The sequence below is a fragment of the Eschrichtius robustus genome, chromosome 7 (assembly GCF_028021215.1).
Source record: "Eschrichtius robustus isolate mEscRob2 chromosome 7, mEscRob2.pri, whole genome shotgun sequence".
In the NCBI taxonomy this organism is placed as follows: Eukaryota; Metazoa; Chordata; class Mammalia; order Artiodactyla; family Eschrichtiidae; genus Eschrichtius; species Eschrichtius robustus.
This window is the reverse complement of record NC_090830.1, coordinates 77,805,357-77,822,959: the sequence shown is the minus strand read 5'-3', so window position 1 is coordinate 77,822,959 and position 17,603 is coordinate 77,805,357. Positions and strand designations below refer to the sequence as shown.

At 37.6% G+C, this 17,603-nt stretch overlaps 1 protein-coding gene across 1 annotated transcript in view; it reads right to left on the bottom strand.

Annotated features, from left to right (window-relative positions):
- Positions 1-1,344: 1,344 nt before the first annotated feature.
- The window catches only part of MCU (mitochondrial calcium uniporter), a 215,039-nt gene continuing 198,780 nt past the window's right edge, over positions 1,345-17,603 (bottom strand). The window contains exons 6-8 of the mRNA XM_068547779.1: positions 15,957-16,160; positions 4,681-4,797; positions 1,345-3,311 (exon numbers count right to left, since the gene is read on the bottom strand). Of these exons, the coding sequence (XP_068403880.1) occupies positions 3,234-3,311; positions 4,681-4,797; positions 15,957-16,160 (399 nt within the window). The 3' untranslated portion in view covers positions 1,345-3,233. The remainder of the gene's footprint in view (positions 3,312-4,680; positions 4,798-15,956; positions 16,161-17,603) is intronic.

The window sequence follows — 17,603 nt, the reverse complement described above, 5'->3', positions numbered from 1 at the left end:
TCTCCCACTCTGTGGGTTGTCTTTTCATTTTGTTTATAGTTTCCTTTGCTGTGCAAAAGATTTTAAGCTTAATTAGGTCTCATTTATTTTCGTTACTCTAGGAGGTGGATCAAAAAAGATATTGCTGTGATTTATGTCAGAGAGTGTTCTGCCTATGTTTTCCTTTAAGAGCTTTATAGTATCCGGCCTTACATTTAGGTCTTTAATCCATTTTGAGTTTATTTTTGTGTATGGTGTTAAGAAGTGTTCTAATTGCATTCTTTTACATGTAGCTGTCCAGTCTTCCCAGCACCACTTATTGAAGAGACTCTTTTCTCCATTGTATATTCTTGCCTCCTTTGTCATAAACTAGTTGACCATAGGTGCATGGGTGTAGTTATTATTTGTTGAATGCAAACAATGGCTTAATATTTTCAATCTTATCTTCTTAAACCTTACATATCTTAGGGATGTTTGTGTTCGGTTGCTGTGAGCTGCCAGGAGGCAGGACCGTAGCTGTGGAGGCTCTTAGTACATCTCACACTGCACTTAATGCAGACATATAATACATGCTTTTTGATATGACTTCGATAGTCTAGGTGGCATGTGATATTTTCCCATTTGGTGATCATTATAAATTTGATACAAACTCTTAAAATAATGAGTATTTGATCTTAGTTCATCCTTGAACAAGTTTCTAGAGTCCAGGAGACCACATTGGGCAATCTGGTGATCTGATATAATGGAGATATTTCCTGTTAATCAGGAGATAAGGATATTAGTGTCAGTGCTGTCCTTGGCTCTATCACGGTTGCAGAGGTCACTGAACCTCTAGTGGCTCTGGAAAACTAGGAAAATACTGGCCATCTTAAGTTCAGGAAGAATTCATGAAATGCCTTTTAAAAATATAGGCTCCAGGAACAAAACTTAATTTCAAAATGGTATTTTTAAAAAAATTTTAATTAATTAATTAATTAATTTTGGCTGTGTTGGGTCTTCGTTTCTGTGCGAGGGCTTTCTCCAGTTGCGGTGAGTGGGGGCCACTCTTCATCGTGGTGCATGGGCCTCTCACTGTCGTGGCCTCTCCCGTTGTGGAGCACAGGCTCCAGACGCACAGGCTCAGTAGTTGTGGCTCATGGGCCTAGCTGCTCCGCGGCATGTGAGATCTTCCCAGACCGGGGCACGAACCCGTGTCCCCTGAATTGGCAGGTGGATTCTTAACCACTGTGCCACCAGGGAAGCCCCCAAAATGGTATTTTTATAAAAATTAATTTTAGAGGTAAAAATCTTTCCACCTTGAATCAGAATAAGCTTGTTTTTGTTTCTGATCTTGGTTGTTTTGCTTTAAAGAATGAGATGCTATAGTTCAAAAATTGAATAAGTATTTATTGTTCCAGAAGGTACATTGCTTTTTATACATATTTCATAAATGATACAGGATTTTACACATGTTCAATATTTTGCTATTTGTTTAAAGGACTTTTCTCCATGTCCTCCCTCCCCTTGCCTCCCACACACCCTGAAAGGATTTGCTCATTGCACTGTGCTGTTTCTTCTTAAAAACCCTGTGTACAAACAGGATAAATGGTTTAAAAATAATTCATACAACTTAACAGAAATAAATGAGGGAAGGGGGGTTGAACGACTGGGGGTGGCGGGTGGGGAAGGAAGTGGGAGGAGAGATGAGAAATGGAGACATGCATCCTTTCATTCCATCATGCCAGTGGAAGGGGTGGTGGCAGAAGCAGCAGCAGCAATCCTGGCTGGCCTTCAACCTCTGCAAGGCACCTGGAGTCTGGGTTTGTCATTTAAAGTGTTTCTCTTCATACACAATGATCCCAAAGGAGGAAGAAAAAGAGAAAGAAACCCCTTGCCACAATGAAGAGGGATGAATCATGTGAAAGAAAAAAGCCAATCAATCAGCTGTGTGGCAAGCCCCATCATCCTTTCCATCCTGCCCCTGCAGTAGTTAAAAACAGGATAGTAGACACAGATTCCTTTGACTCTTCAAGTGTGATGTCATCTGGAAATATGGTAGAAAATATTTTGATAGAGTATAAGATTAACTCCTTTTTCTCTCAATTTAAGATAAGAAAAAATAGGGTGAAGAGGGTAGGCTGAAAGAAGCCATAGAAATGTATTCCTGTACAAAGATAAATTGCACCCTTTGAGATCCACACACTTGATTTACAACTACTGAAGTGGTGGAGGTGGGAGGGCTCACAAACAGTGTGGGAGTGTGTGTCCTTCGAGATTAACAAGGCCTCCAGACAAGGTAGTGCCATCTGGGTGGCCTGGAATGCTGTCACACAGATTAACAGCAGTGAAACTATTCTGGTTCTGAAATGGCTACAGAGCCATGATTTTTAGCCAATTTGTAAACCTTACATCTTCCTGATTTGGTAATACAGCTGAACACTCCGCCTCTGGCTTGAGCTGTGGAGGGAGAGGGGAGTATCAATGGGATAGTTAAATAAAGGAGGGAAATCTGTCCTCCTCTTAAAGATTAATTAGTAAAAAACAAAACAAAACAAAAAAACCTCATTCAGTGTTGCCAATTATTTCTAGACAGTGATCCAGAGAACTGGAATATTGAGACATTTAAGAAGGTATGAAGGGATAATCCAAAGTGTCAATTATCAAAGTCATAAGTTGCTTCCAATTATCATATGGATAAAATTAGTGTACCAACAGGTGTGGGTGGTCAGAAATGGGACACAAACGGGAGAGATTCCTGGTAACTTTGCAGAGACTGGGTCCAATCTAAAATAAATGCTAATGACATGGGCTCAGACTCTGTTTGCCACCCACATATCTCGAGGGTTTGCTTTTCTGGTATATTTATTTACTGCTATGTCAAAAATAAGAAAAGGTAAATTAAAAAAAAATTTAGAGCTGAGTGGGGTGCTGGTGTGTTACTATTTTGCTGACCCTGAAAAGAAGATGCAAGAAACAACACCCCTAGGATCATTTTCTCTCAACTATAATAATAATGCATTATTTTCATCCAGAAACTGAGATTCTTGATTAAGACAATATTCACTAAGCCCTTTGAGCTTATATTCCACAAAGCCTGATGGTCAGATTTTAACATTCCTTTCTTCCCTAAGATCCTTTTGTTTTTGTTTTTTAATTAAAGGTAAAAACCCTCTACCCCAACAGGGCTCCCAGCTTCCACCTGCAATGCTTTAATTAAAAAGGCCATAGTTATAAACAGGTGTTCTTTCTGCTGGGATTCAGAGGCTCTCTGCAGATCAATCTTCCTCACCAATCTGTCGGAGGGGCAGATGTACTTGTAGTGGGTCTCTCAGTCTCTTAAGGTCCATTTCTGCCTAAAATAGAAACAAAAGGTGAGAAAACTGGCTAGTCAAGCTTTCAATGATATTACTGTCTCCTGAGAAGAGGAAATTGTCTTCCCTCCATCACTATGAGTCAGAGAAATCATCTCAATCACTCTCAAAGTAAGAGTGCCTCAGAGGCAAAGAATGTTAAAGGCACAGGACAACAAAGCGGACAGAAACAGAAGTCTGTCCTGGCAGTTTCAGCTATCAACAGAGCCTCCAGAAAAGACTGTGCAATCAACAGGGCAGGACTCAGGGGCTCAAGAACGTGGGAGCATCTGATGCACCTTGATGGCATTTCTCCAGAGAGAAGCCGTTTTACAAACTTTTTGCCTGGAGCCAGAATTCAAATTTATGCTCCTCAAGACTTTAGTTATTTGTCTAGTAGTTGTTTAAGTTTTTCACTAATCAGTAATTTTTAAAACAGGGATGTGCAGTCAACTGCAGCACTTTCAAAACTCACACGTGCTTGGGTCTCACCCCTGAGGAGTTGGATTAATAGGTTTAGGGTGGGGCTGAAGCACCTGTATTTTTAATAGCTCCAGAGATGATTCTGATGCATTCCCTCCAGTTGAGAACCACCACACAGAGCAACAGAAGGTAAGAATTCACTTAGGCCAAGGCAGGGAGATGAAGTAAGCCTATTCAAAGCACAACCCCGTCACCAAAAAGGGACAGAGAAGGCGGAGAAGGTCCAGAGAAGAGTAATTAAACATTACAGAGAATGGAAGGGCTTCCAGAGGTTTTAAAAAAATCTCTAAAGTCATGAAAGACTGCAGAGAAAAGGAATGAGGATTTCTTCACCAAAATCAAAGATATCAGAGTGAGAGGGAGGCACGATCAGAAATGTCAAAGAGGTAGCTGTTATGAAAAATAAGATATCAGTCTTTTAAAAAAGCATTTCTGGCTCAATAATCTCTGACCTGCACCTAGCAAACATTTCTAGTAGTCTCTCTGACCTGGATTTTATTTTGGCTCCATTGCTACCACACATCTTAGGTGAGAGATCTTTGGGTCAATTGCAGAAAGATTAAAAAAAGAGAGAAAAGTAAAAACAGACCTCTCTAAAGAAACAAAATGAAAAAGATAAACATAGGTTTAAAAATTTCAATATGCTAGTGATAAAAGGATAGATAGGACCCATTATCTTTTCACCTGCTTGTGTTATGAAACTTTCTGGAGCGGTGACCATGCTAAAATAGTCATTTTTATCAATTGAGGAATAATTTACATAGGAAGAAGAGGATTGGATCATTCTTTCAGAGTTTACCCATCTAAGTACTTGATTGTAGATGATGATGATGATGATAATGCCATACAAGATGGGGCTGGGATTTATTTTAATTTTTGTAAAACTTACCTGAGCAATTGCATCTTTGAGTTGATTGTATTTCTCTAGGTCAAAACGTGACTTTTTGGCTCCTTTATGGAAAAATAATAAGTATTGTCTGTCTCTGGCTTCTGGATAAACATATTCCTACAAAAATAAAGAAGAAATTAAATTATACTCCTTAGCACACTATCTTCACAAAATAAGCATTTACTATTGATTAGATTCAGTACACATGAGCACATATAAAGATATACTACTGACATGTGCTGTATTACATATTTATTTCTTAAACATTTTTTATTGCAAAACACACACAGAAGAGTACACACACAAAAAATGTACGTCATAAAGAATCATCATCATGTAATAAATGTTAATCATCACCAGAGAAAATAGAATACCACCAGTAACTCACAAGCCCCCTTCCTGCCCCTTTCCAATTACTAACCCCTCCTTCCCCACCAAAGTAATCACTATCTTGACTTTTATGGTAACTGTTTTCCTGCTCTCTTTACAGCTTTCTTACTTAAGCATGCATTCCCCTGAGCTCTACAGCTGAGTTTTACCTGTTTTTTGAATTTTATAAAAATGGAGTCAGATAGTATGCATTGTGTATGGCTACTTTCACTCAATATCGTGTTTGTGATATTCATCTTTTGCATGTAGCTGTAGTCTGTTCATTTCCATTGATATGTTATATTCTATTGTGTGGCTACATCACAATTTATTTATCTGTTGTACTACTGATAGATTTTTGGGTTGTTTCTAGGTTTTAGCTGTTGTAAATAATGCTGTCAAGATCATCTCTGGACTTATCTTCTGTTGGGTATAAACCTATGAATGGAAATTCTGGACCACAGGGTATGCTTGTGTTCAAATTTAAGGAGTGACATCAAAACGGTTGTACCAGTTATACTCCCATAAGCAGGACGAGTTGCCATCACTTCACCTCCTTGCCAATACTTGGTATTGTCAGTTAAAAAACGAGTTAGGCAGAAATACTACCTCAGATTCTGTTCCCTTATAGGTTATTTCAAAATATTGAGTCTATAGTTCCCTGTGCTATACTATAGGTCCTTGTTGGTTATCTATTTTATATAGTTTGTATATGTTAATCCCAAACGCCTAATTTATATTATTTATTTTACTACCTCATATTTTAAAAACAACTTTACTTGAAATACCATAAAATTTACCCATTTAAAGTATAATAGTCAATGCTTTTTAGCATAGTCACAGAATTGTACAACCATTACTACAATAATTTTTAGAATATTTTCATCATCCCCCAAAGAAACCCCATACCCTTTAACATCACTTCCTATTTCCCTCCATACTTCCAGTTCTAAGTTAACTACTAGCCTATTTTCTGTCTCTATAGATTTGCCTCTTCTGGATATTTTATAAGTGGAATCATAAAAAAGCTTTTTGTGTCTGGCTTCTTTCAAGGCTCATCTATTTGTAGCATGTATCAGTACATTATTTCTTTTTATTGACAAATAATACTCCATTAAATGGATATGCTACATCAGGGGTCCCCAACCTCCCGGCTGCGGACCGGTAGCGGTCCGCGGCCTGTTAGGAACTGGACCGCACAGCAGGATGTGAGCAGTGGGCGAGCCAGCGAAGCTTCATCTGCCGCTCCCCATCACTCGCATTACCGCCTGAACCATCCCCCGCCATCCCCTCCCCCGGGGAAAAATCGTCTTCCACGAAACCGGTCCCTGGTGCCAAAAAGGTTGGGGACCACTGTGCTACATTTTATGTATCTATTTGTCAATTGATAGACATTTGGTTTTTTTCCACTTTTTGGCTATTATGAATAATCTTGCTATGAACACTTGTGTACAAATTTTTGTGTGGACACGTTTTTATTTCTCTTGAAGAGATATAGCATTTTCCTGATCACTCATGAAGCTGAGGCCTTTTCACATCCTCTTTTATATTACTGGCCATTTGCATATCCTCTTTTAGAAGTGCCTGTACAAACCTCTTGCCATTTTTTTCCTACTGGATTGTGTGTCTTTTCCTTACTGATTTGTAGGATTTGTTAATATATTATGGATATGGATCCTTTGTTGGATATACATACTGGAAACATCTCCTCCCAGCCCACTCTCCCTCTTCATGGTGCTCTTTAATAAATAGATGTCCTTAATGTTAATATAGCCTAATTTATCATTCCTATTCTTTATGGTTAGCACTTTTCATTCTGCGTAAAAAGTCATTCCCTCTTCCACAGTAATTAAGATATTCTTCTATATTATTATCTGCCAGGAGCTTCATCGTGTTCCCTTTTATATTTAGATCAACAATCTGTCTGGAATTAATTTTTGTTTATAGTGTAAGGATGGGGTCATTTCTTTTTTCTATAGGGATATTCAATTGTCCTAGCACCATTTATCAAAAAACTCTTTCCCTGCAGTGCCAGTTTTTTAAAATCAAAAGTTCATTTATACTAGGTCTATTTCTACTTCTCTCTTTTATTCCACTGAACTATTTGTCCATCCCTGTGTCACTGTCTTACACTGCAGTACTGTAACTAAAGCTGCAGTCTTCATATCTGATAGAGTAAATCCTCTTACCTAGTTTTTCTTCAAGTGTTTATTGCTTTACTTAGTCCTCTGTATTTCCATATACATTTTAGAATCAGTTTATTAAAATCTCTTCCCCCAACTCCAAATCTGTTGGGATTCTGACTGGGACTGCACTGAATCTAATAGATCAATGTGGATAAAACCGACATTTTTGCACTATTTACTTTTCTAGTCCATGAACATGCTATATCATTACATTTATTAACTCTCCTATAATTTTATGTTTCTCTACATAGAGGTCTTGTACATCTTTTGCATGATTTATTTATTTATTTGGTTATTTATTTATTTTTTAAACATCTTTATTGGAGTGTAGTTGCTTTACAACAGTGTGTTAGTTTCTGCTTTATAACAAAGTGAATCAGCTATACATAAACATATATCCCCATATCTCCTCCCTCTTACGTCTCCCTCCCACCCTCCCTATTCCTCCCCTCTAGGTGGACACAAAGCACTGAGCTGATCTCCCTGTGCTATGCGGCTGCTTCCCACTAGCTATTTTACATTTGGTAGTGTACATATGTCTATGACACTCTCTCACTTCGTCCCAGCTTCCCCTTCCCCGTGTCCTCAAGTCCATTCTCTACGTCTGCGTCTTTATTCCTGTCCTGCCACTAAGTTCTTCAGAACCATTTTTTTTTTTTAGATTCCATATATATGTTATCATATAGCATTTTTCTCTTTCTGACTTACTTCACTCTGTATGACAGTCTCTAGGTCCATCCACATCACTACAAATAACTCAGTTTTGTTTCTTTTTATGGCTGAGTAATAGTCCATTGTATATATGTGCCACATCTTCTTTATCCATTCATCTGTTGATGGACACTTAGGTTGCTTCCATGTCCTGGCTATTGTAAATAGAGCTGCAATGAACATTGTGGTACATGACTCTTTTTGAATTGTGGTTTTCTCAGGGTATATGCCCAGTAGTGTGATTGCTGGGTCATATGGTAGTTCTATTTTCAGTTCTTTAAGGAACCTCCATACTGTTCTCCATAGTGGCTGTATCAATTTACATTCCCATCAGCATTTATTGTTTGTAGATTTTTTGATGATGGCCATTCTGACTGGTGTGAGGTGACACCTCATTGTACTTTTCATTTGCATTTCTCTAATGATTAGCGATGTTGAGCATCCTTTCATGTGTTTGTTGGCAATCTGTATTTCTTTGGAGAAATGTCTATTTAGGTCTTCTGCCCATTTTTGGATTGGGTTGTTTGTTTCTTTGATACTGAGCTGCATGAGCTGCTTGTAAATTTTGGAGATTAATCCTTTGTCAGTTGCTTCATTTGCAAATATTTTCTCCCATTCTGAGGGTTGTCTTTTCATCTTGTTAATGGTTTCCTTTGCTGTGCAAAAGCTTTTAAGTTTCATTAGGCCCCATTTGTTTATTTTTGTTTTTATTTCCATTTCTCTAAGAGGGGGGTCAAAAAGGATCTAGCTGTGATGTATGTCATAGAGTGTTCTGCCTATCTTTTCCTCTAAGAGTTTTATAGTGTCTGGCCTTACATTTAGCTCTTTAATCCATTTTGAGTTTATTTTTGTGTATGGTGTTAGGGAGTGTTCTAATTTCATTCTTTTACATGTAGCTGTCCAGTTTTCCCAGCACCACTTATTGAAGAGGCTGTCTTCTCTCCATTGTATATTCTTCCCTCCTTTATCAAAGATAAGGTGACCATATGTGTGTGGGTTTATCTCTGGGCTCTCTATCCTGTTCCATTGATCTATATTTCTGTTTTTGTGCCAGTACCATACTGTCTTGATTACTGTAGCTTTGTAGTATAGTCTGAAGTGAGGGAGCCTGATTCCTCCAGCTCTGTTTTTCTTTCTCAAGATTGCTTTGGCTATTCGGGGTCTTTTGTGTTTCCATACAAATTGTGAAATTTTTTGTTCTAGTTCTGTGAAAAATGCCATTGGTAGTTGGATAGGGATTGCATTGGATGTGTAGATTGCTTTGGGTAGTATAGTCATTTTCACAATGTTGATTCTTCCAATCCAAGAACATGGTATATCTCTCCATCTGTTTGTATCATCTTTAATTTCTTTCATCAGTGTCTTATGGTTTTCTGCATATAGGTCTTTTGCCTCCTTAGGTAGGTTATTCCTAGGTATTTTATTCTTTTTGTTGCAATGGTAATGGGAGTGTTTCCTTAATTTCTCTTTCAGATTTTTCATCATTCGTGTATAGGAATGCAAGAGAATTCTGTGCATTAATTTTATATCCTGCTATTTTACCAAATTCATTGATTAGCTCTAGTAGTTTTCTGGAGCTTGTTTAGGTGGTGCTCTGAATCCCCTCTCCTCGCGCACCCCAAAACAATGGTCTCTTGCCTCTTAGGAAGTTCCAGACTTTTTCCCAGACTCCCTCCAGCTAGCTGTGGTGCACTAGCCCCCTTCAGGCTGTGTTCACGCAGCCAACCCCAGTCCTCTCCCTGGGATCTGACCTCCGAAGCCTGAGCCTCAGCTCCTAGACCCCATCCACTCAGGTGGGTGAGCAAAGCCTCTCAGGCTGGTGAGTGCTGGTCATCAGTGATCCTCTGTGTGGGAATCTCTCCGCTTTGCCCTGTGCACCCCTGTTGCTGCGCTCTCCTCCGTGGCTCCGAAGCTTCCCCCCTGCTCACCCGCCGTCTCCGCCAGTGAAGGGGCTTCCCCGTGTGTGGAAACTTTTCCTCCTTCACAGCTCCCTCCCAGAGGTGCAGGCCCCATCCCTACTCTTTTGTCTCTGTTTTTTCTTTTCTCTTTTGCCCTACCCATGTACGTGGGGAGTTTTTTGCTTTTTGGGAGGTCTGAGGTCTTCTGCCAGCATTCAGAAGGTGTTCTGTAGGAGCTGTTTCTCATGTAGATGTATTTTTGATGTATTTGTGGGGAGGAAGGTGATCTCTACATCTTACTCCTCCGCCTTCTTGAAGCTATCTCTTGCATGATTTATTTTTAAAAGTCATTTTGAGTTTCATCTCTTAAAGTTTCACTTTCTAACTATTTGTGGCTGGCATATAGATATGCAATTCATTTATATATATTGACCTTGTATCTAGTAACCTTATAAAACTCACTTATGAATTCTAACCAATTATCTATATACGTTCTTTAAATTTTTCTATGTACAAAATCTATGAATCATGCCAATTGTTTTTCTTTCCAATATTTTCAACCTCTGTATCTTTTTCTTGCCTTCTGTACTGGCTAGGACTTCTCATTCAAAGTTGAATGCAAGTGGTACTTTTACCCTCTTCCCAGACAATGAAGGAACATTAGAACATTTCAAGTTCACTTGCCCCCTCCAGACGTATATGCTACTGTCGTATGTTTTAGTTTTTTCTGTATTTTAAATTCTATAAGAGTTTATTATAATTATTTTATACATTTAATATTCATTTAGATTCGCTCACAGATTTACCATTTTCATTGCTCTTCATTCCTTCCTGCTTTTTTTTTTTACTTTCCACTTGTGATAATCTTCTTTCTGCACAAAGAACACTCTCTAGTATTTCCTTTTGTACAGATCTACTGGTGACAAGTTCTCTATTCGTTTGTCTGGAAGCATCTTCATTTCACCTTTATTTTGGAAGGATATTTTTGCAGAGTATAGAATTCTAAGTTGACAGTTATTTTCTTTCAACACATTGGAGGTACCATTCCATTACCTCTGGCTTTCATTTCTGCTGTTGAGAAGTCAGCTATCTAACAGTGACTCCTTTGAAGGCAAGCCTTTCTTTTTCTTCTTTGGCTACTTTTAAGATTTCTTCTTTGTCTTTGTCTTTTGCAGTTTTACTACTGATGTGTCTAGATGTGGATTTCTTTTCCTTTATATTGGTTGTATTTGATGGAATTCTTAAATCTATAAATTAATGTCTTTCATCATTTTGGAAAATTCTCAGCCACCATCTCTGCAAATATTGTTTCTTCCCATTCGCTCCCTCCTCTCCTTCTGAGATGCTAATAAAATTAAAAATATATTAGGCCTTTTCACTCTATCCTCTGTATCTCTCACCCTCTCCTATATTTTACTTCTTTTTGTCTTTCCATACTTTATTTTGAATGGTTTCTTCTGATTTATTTCCAGGTCACTCTATCTCTCTTATGTCTAATCTGCAGTTAAATCCATCCATTAAATTTTATTTCTAGAATTTTCATTTGTTTTTTAAAAAATCAAGTTATCTGCCAATATTCTCAACCTTACCTTTTATCTCCCTGAATCTAGTAAGTATAATTATTTTAAAGGCTATGTCTGATAAATCCAGTAACTAGATCTCCTATCTGTGTCTGTTTCAAATGTCTATTGTTTCTGTAGGTGTTTTCCTGTGTATCTGCTTATTTTTTATTGTATGCCTAACTTTGTATTTGCAAAATTATTTGTAGTAATAATGTAAGGCTTAGGATAATAATATTATTATTATTATTAGGATAATGTTATCTCCTCCCAGGGATGATTAATGTTTTCTTTGGCCTGGAACCAGTGATATCAGCACTCTGGGATCACCAGCATTCTAGGACTACCTCAATCCAATTTACAAGATTGGGATGATCGAAAGATGAGCTACAGTCTCTGAGAGAGCCTACAACAGGTTCTTCTGTTCTACAGTAGTGGCATTTAAAATTCCACACCAAAGCAAAAATGTTTCAACCTACTTTAGCAATCCCTGGACATGAATCTCTGTGGCTTGAATAGAGATATTGAATCTTGAATCTTGAATCTCTATCTCTATCTCAATGCTTCCAAGGGAGCATTGTTCTGATTACCTAGGATGCCATAACTAGAAACAGAAGTAAATATTTAATTACTGATGATGACAGATAATGAACGAATAGCGGTTGAAGGGACTGTGGAAGCTTTTTAAAAATGGATAGAATCATGGTCTGAATCAAGTAATATTGACCTAAGGGATAACTGTTGGATTAAAAACTTGAGGGAATGCCCTCTAGGTTTCATCTAAGTTGCTATTACTAGGCCACTTACCTATCTTTGCTGAGGATGTAAATGTACACACTAACTCAATTTATTCAGATCTATTCTATGCTTCCTCTTTTGGGCAACAAGCATTTACTAAGCAACTACATGCTAGACTCTCTTCTAGAAATTTGGTAATTTGATAATAAGTGAGAAGAGATACACATAGAGCTTGGTTATGAAGGAAAGGGAGTCAGAGAGGGAGAGTTTGATAACATACGGAACACAAAAAATATACTGGCATAAGATTCTGGAAGGGGGTAATGGGATTAAGAACAGGTGGAAGAGCTAGCCCTGAGCAGGAAAATGCCACCTCTTATTTGAATTTAAGGAAATAGTGTGAAAGTAGGTATGGATACTATTAAACTCACAGGGTTTAGGAATTTGCAAGCTTGTATCTGTTAAGCTCAATTTTCCAGGAGAGGTAGGAGGCAAAATTAAAGGTGGGATGAGGAGCTTGATGTGAAGTCTTAGAATAACTAATGAGAGGGTTATGGCGGAAGAAAATCTAATTAGAAACACAAGCAGTGGTCCAATCCACACTATTACATGATTTTTCTCTAGCAATGTTCAGTAGCCTGGATATAGGATAAATAGCTAAATTTATCCAAGATTAGGAGTTTATAGAGTATATATGGTGGAAAGACAATGGAGCAGAGATTGAACAGAATGACAATATGGTCTAATTTGGACAGAAAAGGAAGCAACACACGAGGAAGGTGACAGAAAAAAGTTAAGAGAGATGTCAGGAGCCTAAAGGTTTAGGCATACTAAATTATTAGGCATGCTAATTTTTATTCTAAGTAGGTCCTGAATGGCCACTGAAGTAGTTTGCTGGAGTAGAATATAAATGCTGGATGTTGGAATTGAGATGACAAAGGGTAATAAAGGCTAGGTCAGTGTTTCTTAACCTTTATTCATCATTGTTCCCTTAAGTTGCCTTTTTAGATATATTTTCCTTAATTGCCCCTCCTCCCCAAAGAAGTTTTTTTAAAAAAAATATTTAAATATTTATTTATTTATTTTGGCTGTGCCTGTGCCAGGTCTTAGCTGCAGCACATGGGATCTTTGTTGCGGCATGCGGGCTTTTTAGTTGCAGCGTGCATGTAGGATCTAGTTCCCCCACAAGGGATCGAACACGGGCCCCCTGCATTGGGAGCGTGTAGTCTTACCCACTGGACCACCAGGGAAGTCCCTCAAAGAAGTTTTAACACCACAAATATACTGTGTATCTGTTTATCTGTTGTAATATCTAAGATGTTTTACTCCCCCAGAACCAATTTTCACCCCCTTGAGAGTGACCTCCCCTTTGTAGAAAACGCCTGGGTTAGGGGGCTGAATGGTGGTTCACATGCCTGCTGAAGTAACTTTGCTGAATGGCAATTCTTATTGTCAGGCTCCTTTTTCACATGATAGAAAATGGTACTCAGGTCTCACTGAAATATTAGTCAGTAAAAGTCAATATTTCACTTGATTTTATGATGTCAAGGAACTTATCTTTTGAAAATTCTTTGGAACTTAATATACTTTTGGAATATATTTAGGTTGCTAATAAATGCTCATTGAACAGTTTAAATGCTGTTGAACAGGCATGTTGTTTCATGGGTGTTAATTATGGATACTGATATGGGGAAGAATATTTAACATGAGAAACTCTATTTACATTTTATTTGGTCAATGTTTTCCTATTCACAAAAGACTTAATTGTTTACTACTGCTATTTTACAACTTGTCACTTGGGGGCAGCAAAAACATTTAGGAATCACAGAAGTAGGACAGCATTTAAATAGTAGGACAGATAGGCACTGTATTAGGCATGGTAAGGAAATAAAAATTGAAAAAAACACCTGAACGCCTTGCCTCAAAAGATATCATAGTCTAGTAGAGGGGAAAAGACATTGAACATGAATAATTATAATACAAGATGGCATAGGATAAGTGAAATGAGAGGCACAATGTGCTACAGGAATTCAGAAGAGGGACAGATCAAAGTCGGCTGCAGGGAAGTAGTCAAAGGTTCATGAAAAATAAGCATTTAAGTAAACCTTGAAATATGACAGGTAGCGATCTACAGGGAAAACCTTCCCAGTTAATAGAATGGTATGAAGTAAGGAAGGAAGTGGTGAAAAACTCAGGGCATTTTGGGGGAAATACAGACTACACAGTTGACCCTTGAACAACATGGGTTTGAACTGCACAGGTCCACTTATATGCGGATTTTTTTCAATAGTAAATACTACAGCACTACACGATCTGCAGTTGGGTGAATCCCCAGATGTGGAATCATGGATATGGAAAAACTATGGATACAGAGGAACCATGATATGGAGGGCTGACTTTAAGTTATACATGGATTTTTTTACTTCACAGAGGGTTGACGCCCCTAACCCCTGTTGTTCAAGGGTCAACTGTAATTTGATGTGTTTAAAATACCTAGTACATACACAGAGGAGCTGAGAGACATTTGGAAAGGACAGCAACCAGTTATGAATATTGGGCTAAGGGGTCTGGATTTCAGTCGATAAAAAGAATCCATTAAAGGGGTATATGAAGGACAGTGACAGGGCAGAGGAAGAGGGAAAGAAACATAGACAGACACATACACATATGTAAGCCATGTCCAGAGGTGTGGTTAGATAAAGATTGATTTGGCTGTCAGCTCTGTTCAGGTAGAGTGACGAACATGAGCCAGACATGGGATTAGGTGCTAGAGACACTGGGCAAACAATAGCAGGACATGAACAGTTTACTGTCTCTTCTCCACTAGACATATTTGGGAGGCCCAGAAAGGTTAAATAACACCCTTGGGCTTTCATTTTCCCACACAAAAATAGGCCTATGACCATTGGTCTAATGACAACAGAAACAAAATGCCTATGTTCAACAGTGGCCATATAAAAATATAAGAGAAGCAACTCTCAGCTTTCTTCTGATACCTAAGAAAATAGAAAAGGTTTCTCATATCTCTCAGCTATTTCAAATACTTTTTATTCAAGGGAGGCTGGATCTGTGGTTGTATCACATATAGCAATAATAAATAAGTAATAATAAATCCTTCATACTTCCTAAAGTGACCATTATGGATTTCCAAGCTACTAAAAATACAGCACTAACAATAAAAATTAGTTCTAGACACTGATATTTAAAATATGAGCCTTGGTTGATAAAGAATAGAATAGTGATTAGATATCTAATTTTCACCTGTCTTCCATGAAGTAAAAACAACAACAAACACCTATACTCCTAATATATTTAGAAGTAGCCCAGAGTTTAGTTTAACTATTTGATTAGTTATTACCAATTCTCCATTCCAAACATTCAATAAAGACCAAAAGCTTGGGACTACACCATCTGACTGCTAAATTAATCACACAGTACATAAAAAGCCAAGCCAACTGAGCAAGTTATCCTACAGCTGACCACCCTTCTCCTTTGCCTTCTTATTCTATAGCTTACTATAATAATTTTATGAATTTAATGGTTTATATGGCTCTCTTAATAGTCTGTTTGCTCCATGAGGGCCAAAGCCATGTCATATCTATCTCTCTATCTCTAGCACTTAGACTAGTGCCTGATACATAATTGTCATGCACGTGCATGTGCACATATGTGTGTCTGTGTGAGTGATTATGTATAAAGGATAAATGATTACTTCAAGGGAACTGGCCTTAGAAAGAATATGAGAGAAAAGAGAACTACTTTGACAACCAACATTGTACTATCTCATGGAAAGTTACTTGAAGAGGAATTCTTACCTGGCGTGTCATTACAAAATATGCATACATTGCCATGGCACTTCCATAAGTGATGAAGTAGGTAACTGGCTCCATGATGTCCCAGGAATATTCCCACCAGGTAAGCCGGGCCAAAATGCCAAACTGTGTGGCCATGTAGGCAAGTCCACCCCATAGCACCAAAGTGGTCCTCTTCTCAGCTTTTCTGCTAATCTCAATTCGTACCTACAGGGCACACATGACTGGTCAACTGTAAAGCATTTTGACATAGAACCAATCTTAAACTCTTATTTAAACTGTTCAATGTTCACTAAAGAAACGGCTCGTAATCAAGATATAAGTTAGTCTCAATTCTAGGAAATATAGTTTGTCTTCCTAAATAATATCTGTAGTTTTTACTGAGTACTATTTTATAGGAATAACATTTTTGATACACTTGTGTTTCATGTTTCATCCTAGAAGTAGCTGAAAATACGGTGAAATTATGGGAGTGAATAAGCAAGTTTCAGCAGGTCTTTATCCAACCACAAGATTGCTTTCTTTGAAAGAGAGAAATAAAAACATGCCAATGTTCTCTCACTGCAGCGTACAAGATTTAATCTATCATTAGTTTTTTACTCAAAAGGTCTACTAGGGGCAAAACAGCAGAGTGGGTCAGAGCATGGACTCTGGATTCAGAACGGCTGAGTTCAGGCCCTGATCTGCTCATTACCATAACTTCATTAATGAGTTGTTCTGACGATTAAATAAGAGAATACAAGTAAAATACTTAGGACAATTCCTAGCACATCGTAAATATTCAATAAGGGATGATAATTATTTTGCTATAGTTGGTACATTAAAAAATGCTTTACATTTTGAAAATACCATATTTAAATTACATCCCCCTTCACAACAGTTCCTCAAATTTAATTTATCCAACATTTCTAATGGTCTTAAATTTAATGAAAACAACCTTGAGATATGTGTTCCTTACTTTTAAAGAAATCAGAAAAAGCACAGTATTAAGAGTATTTGTTCCCTTCCTTAATCTCTAATATAGTCTGGTTTCTTAAAATGGAAATACTTGTATTTCTATTTAAAAAAAAAGGATGACACATGTTCATTGTAAAACACTTAGGAAAGTGTAAAGAAGAAAAATCATTCATAATCCTACTATTCTATTAGCATTTGGGAATGTGTTCCTTCTAATTTTTTTCTTTGTATATATGTGTGTGTGTGTGTGTGTGTGTGTGTGTTGTGTGTATGGCTATATGCATAATACACTTAAAAACTGGATCATAGTATGCACTAATATACACATTGTTTTGTAATTTACTTTTCATAAAATGCCATGAAGTGTTTTCTATAGAATATTAGATCTACACGATTGTTTTTAACAGTTGCATAATATTCCATATAATATTAATTCTTAAGTTGGCTAAAATGATTATCCACCTCACTTAGAACCCTTCTTGATCAGCAATTATTCCAATCTTTGTTGTAAAAGTAGTAAGTCTGGTTAAGGGCAGTATATTTAGATCTCAAAGCTCTATGTCCATTATCAAGGCTCCAAACTATTCCTTTTTAAGTCCTTTCTTAGCTTGAATCAGAAGCTTTGTATGATTCAGTTCCCAAAACTAGTGGACTAGTTTGATTGACACAATGCAATCACACAAAACTCGGAGG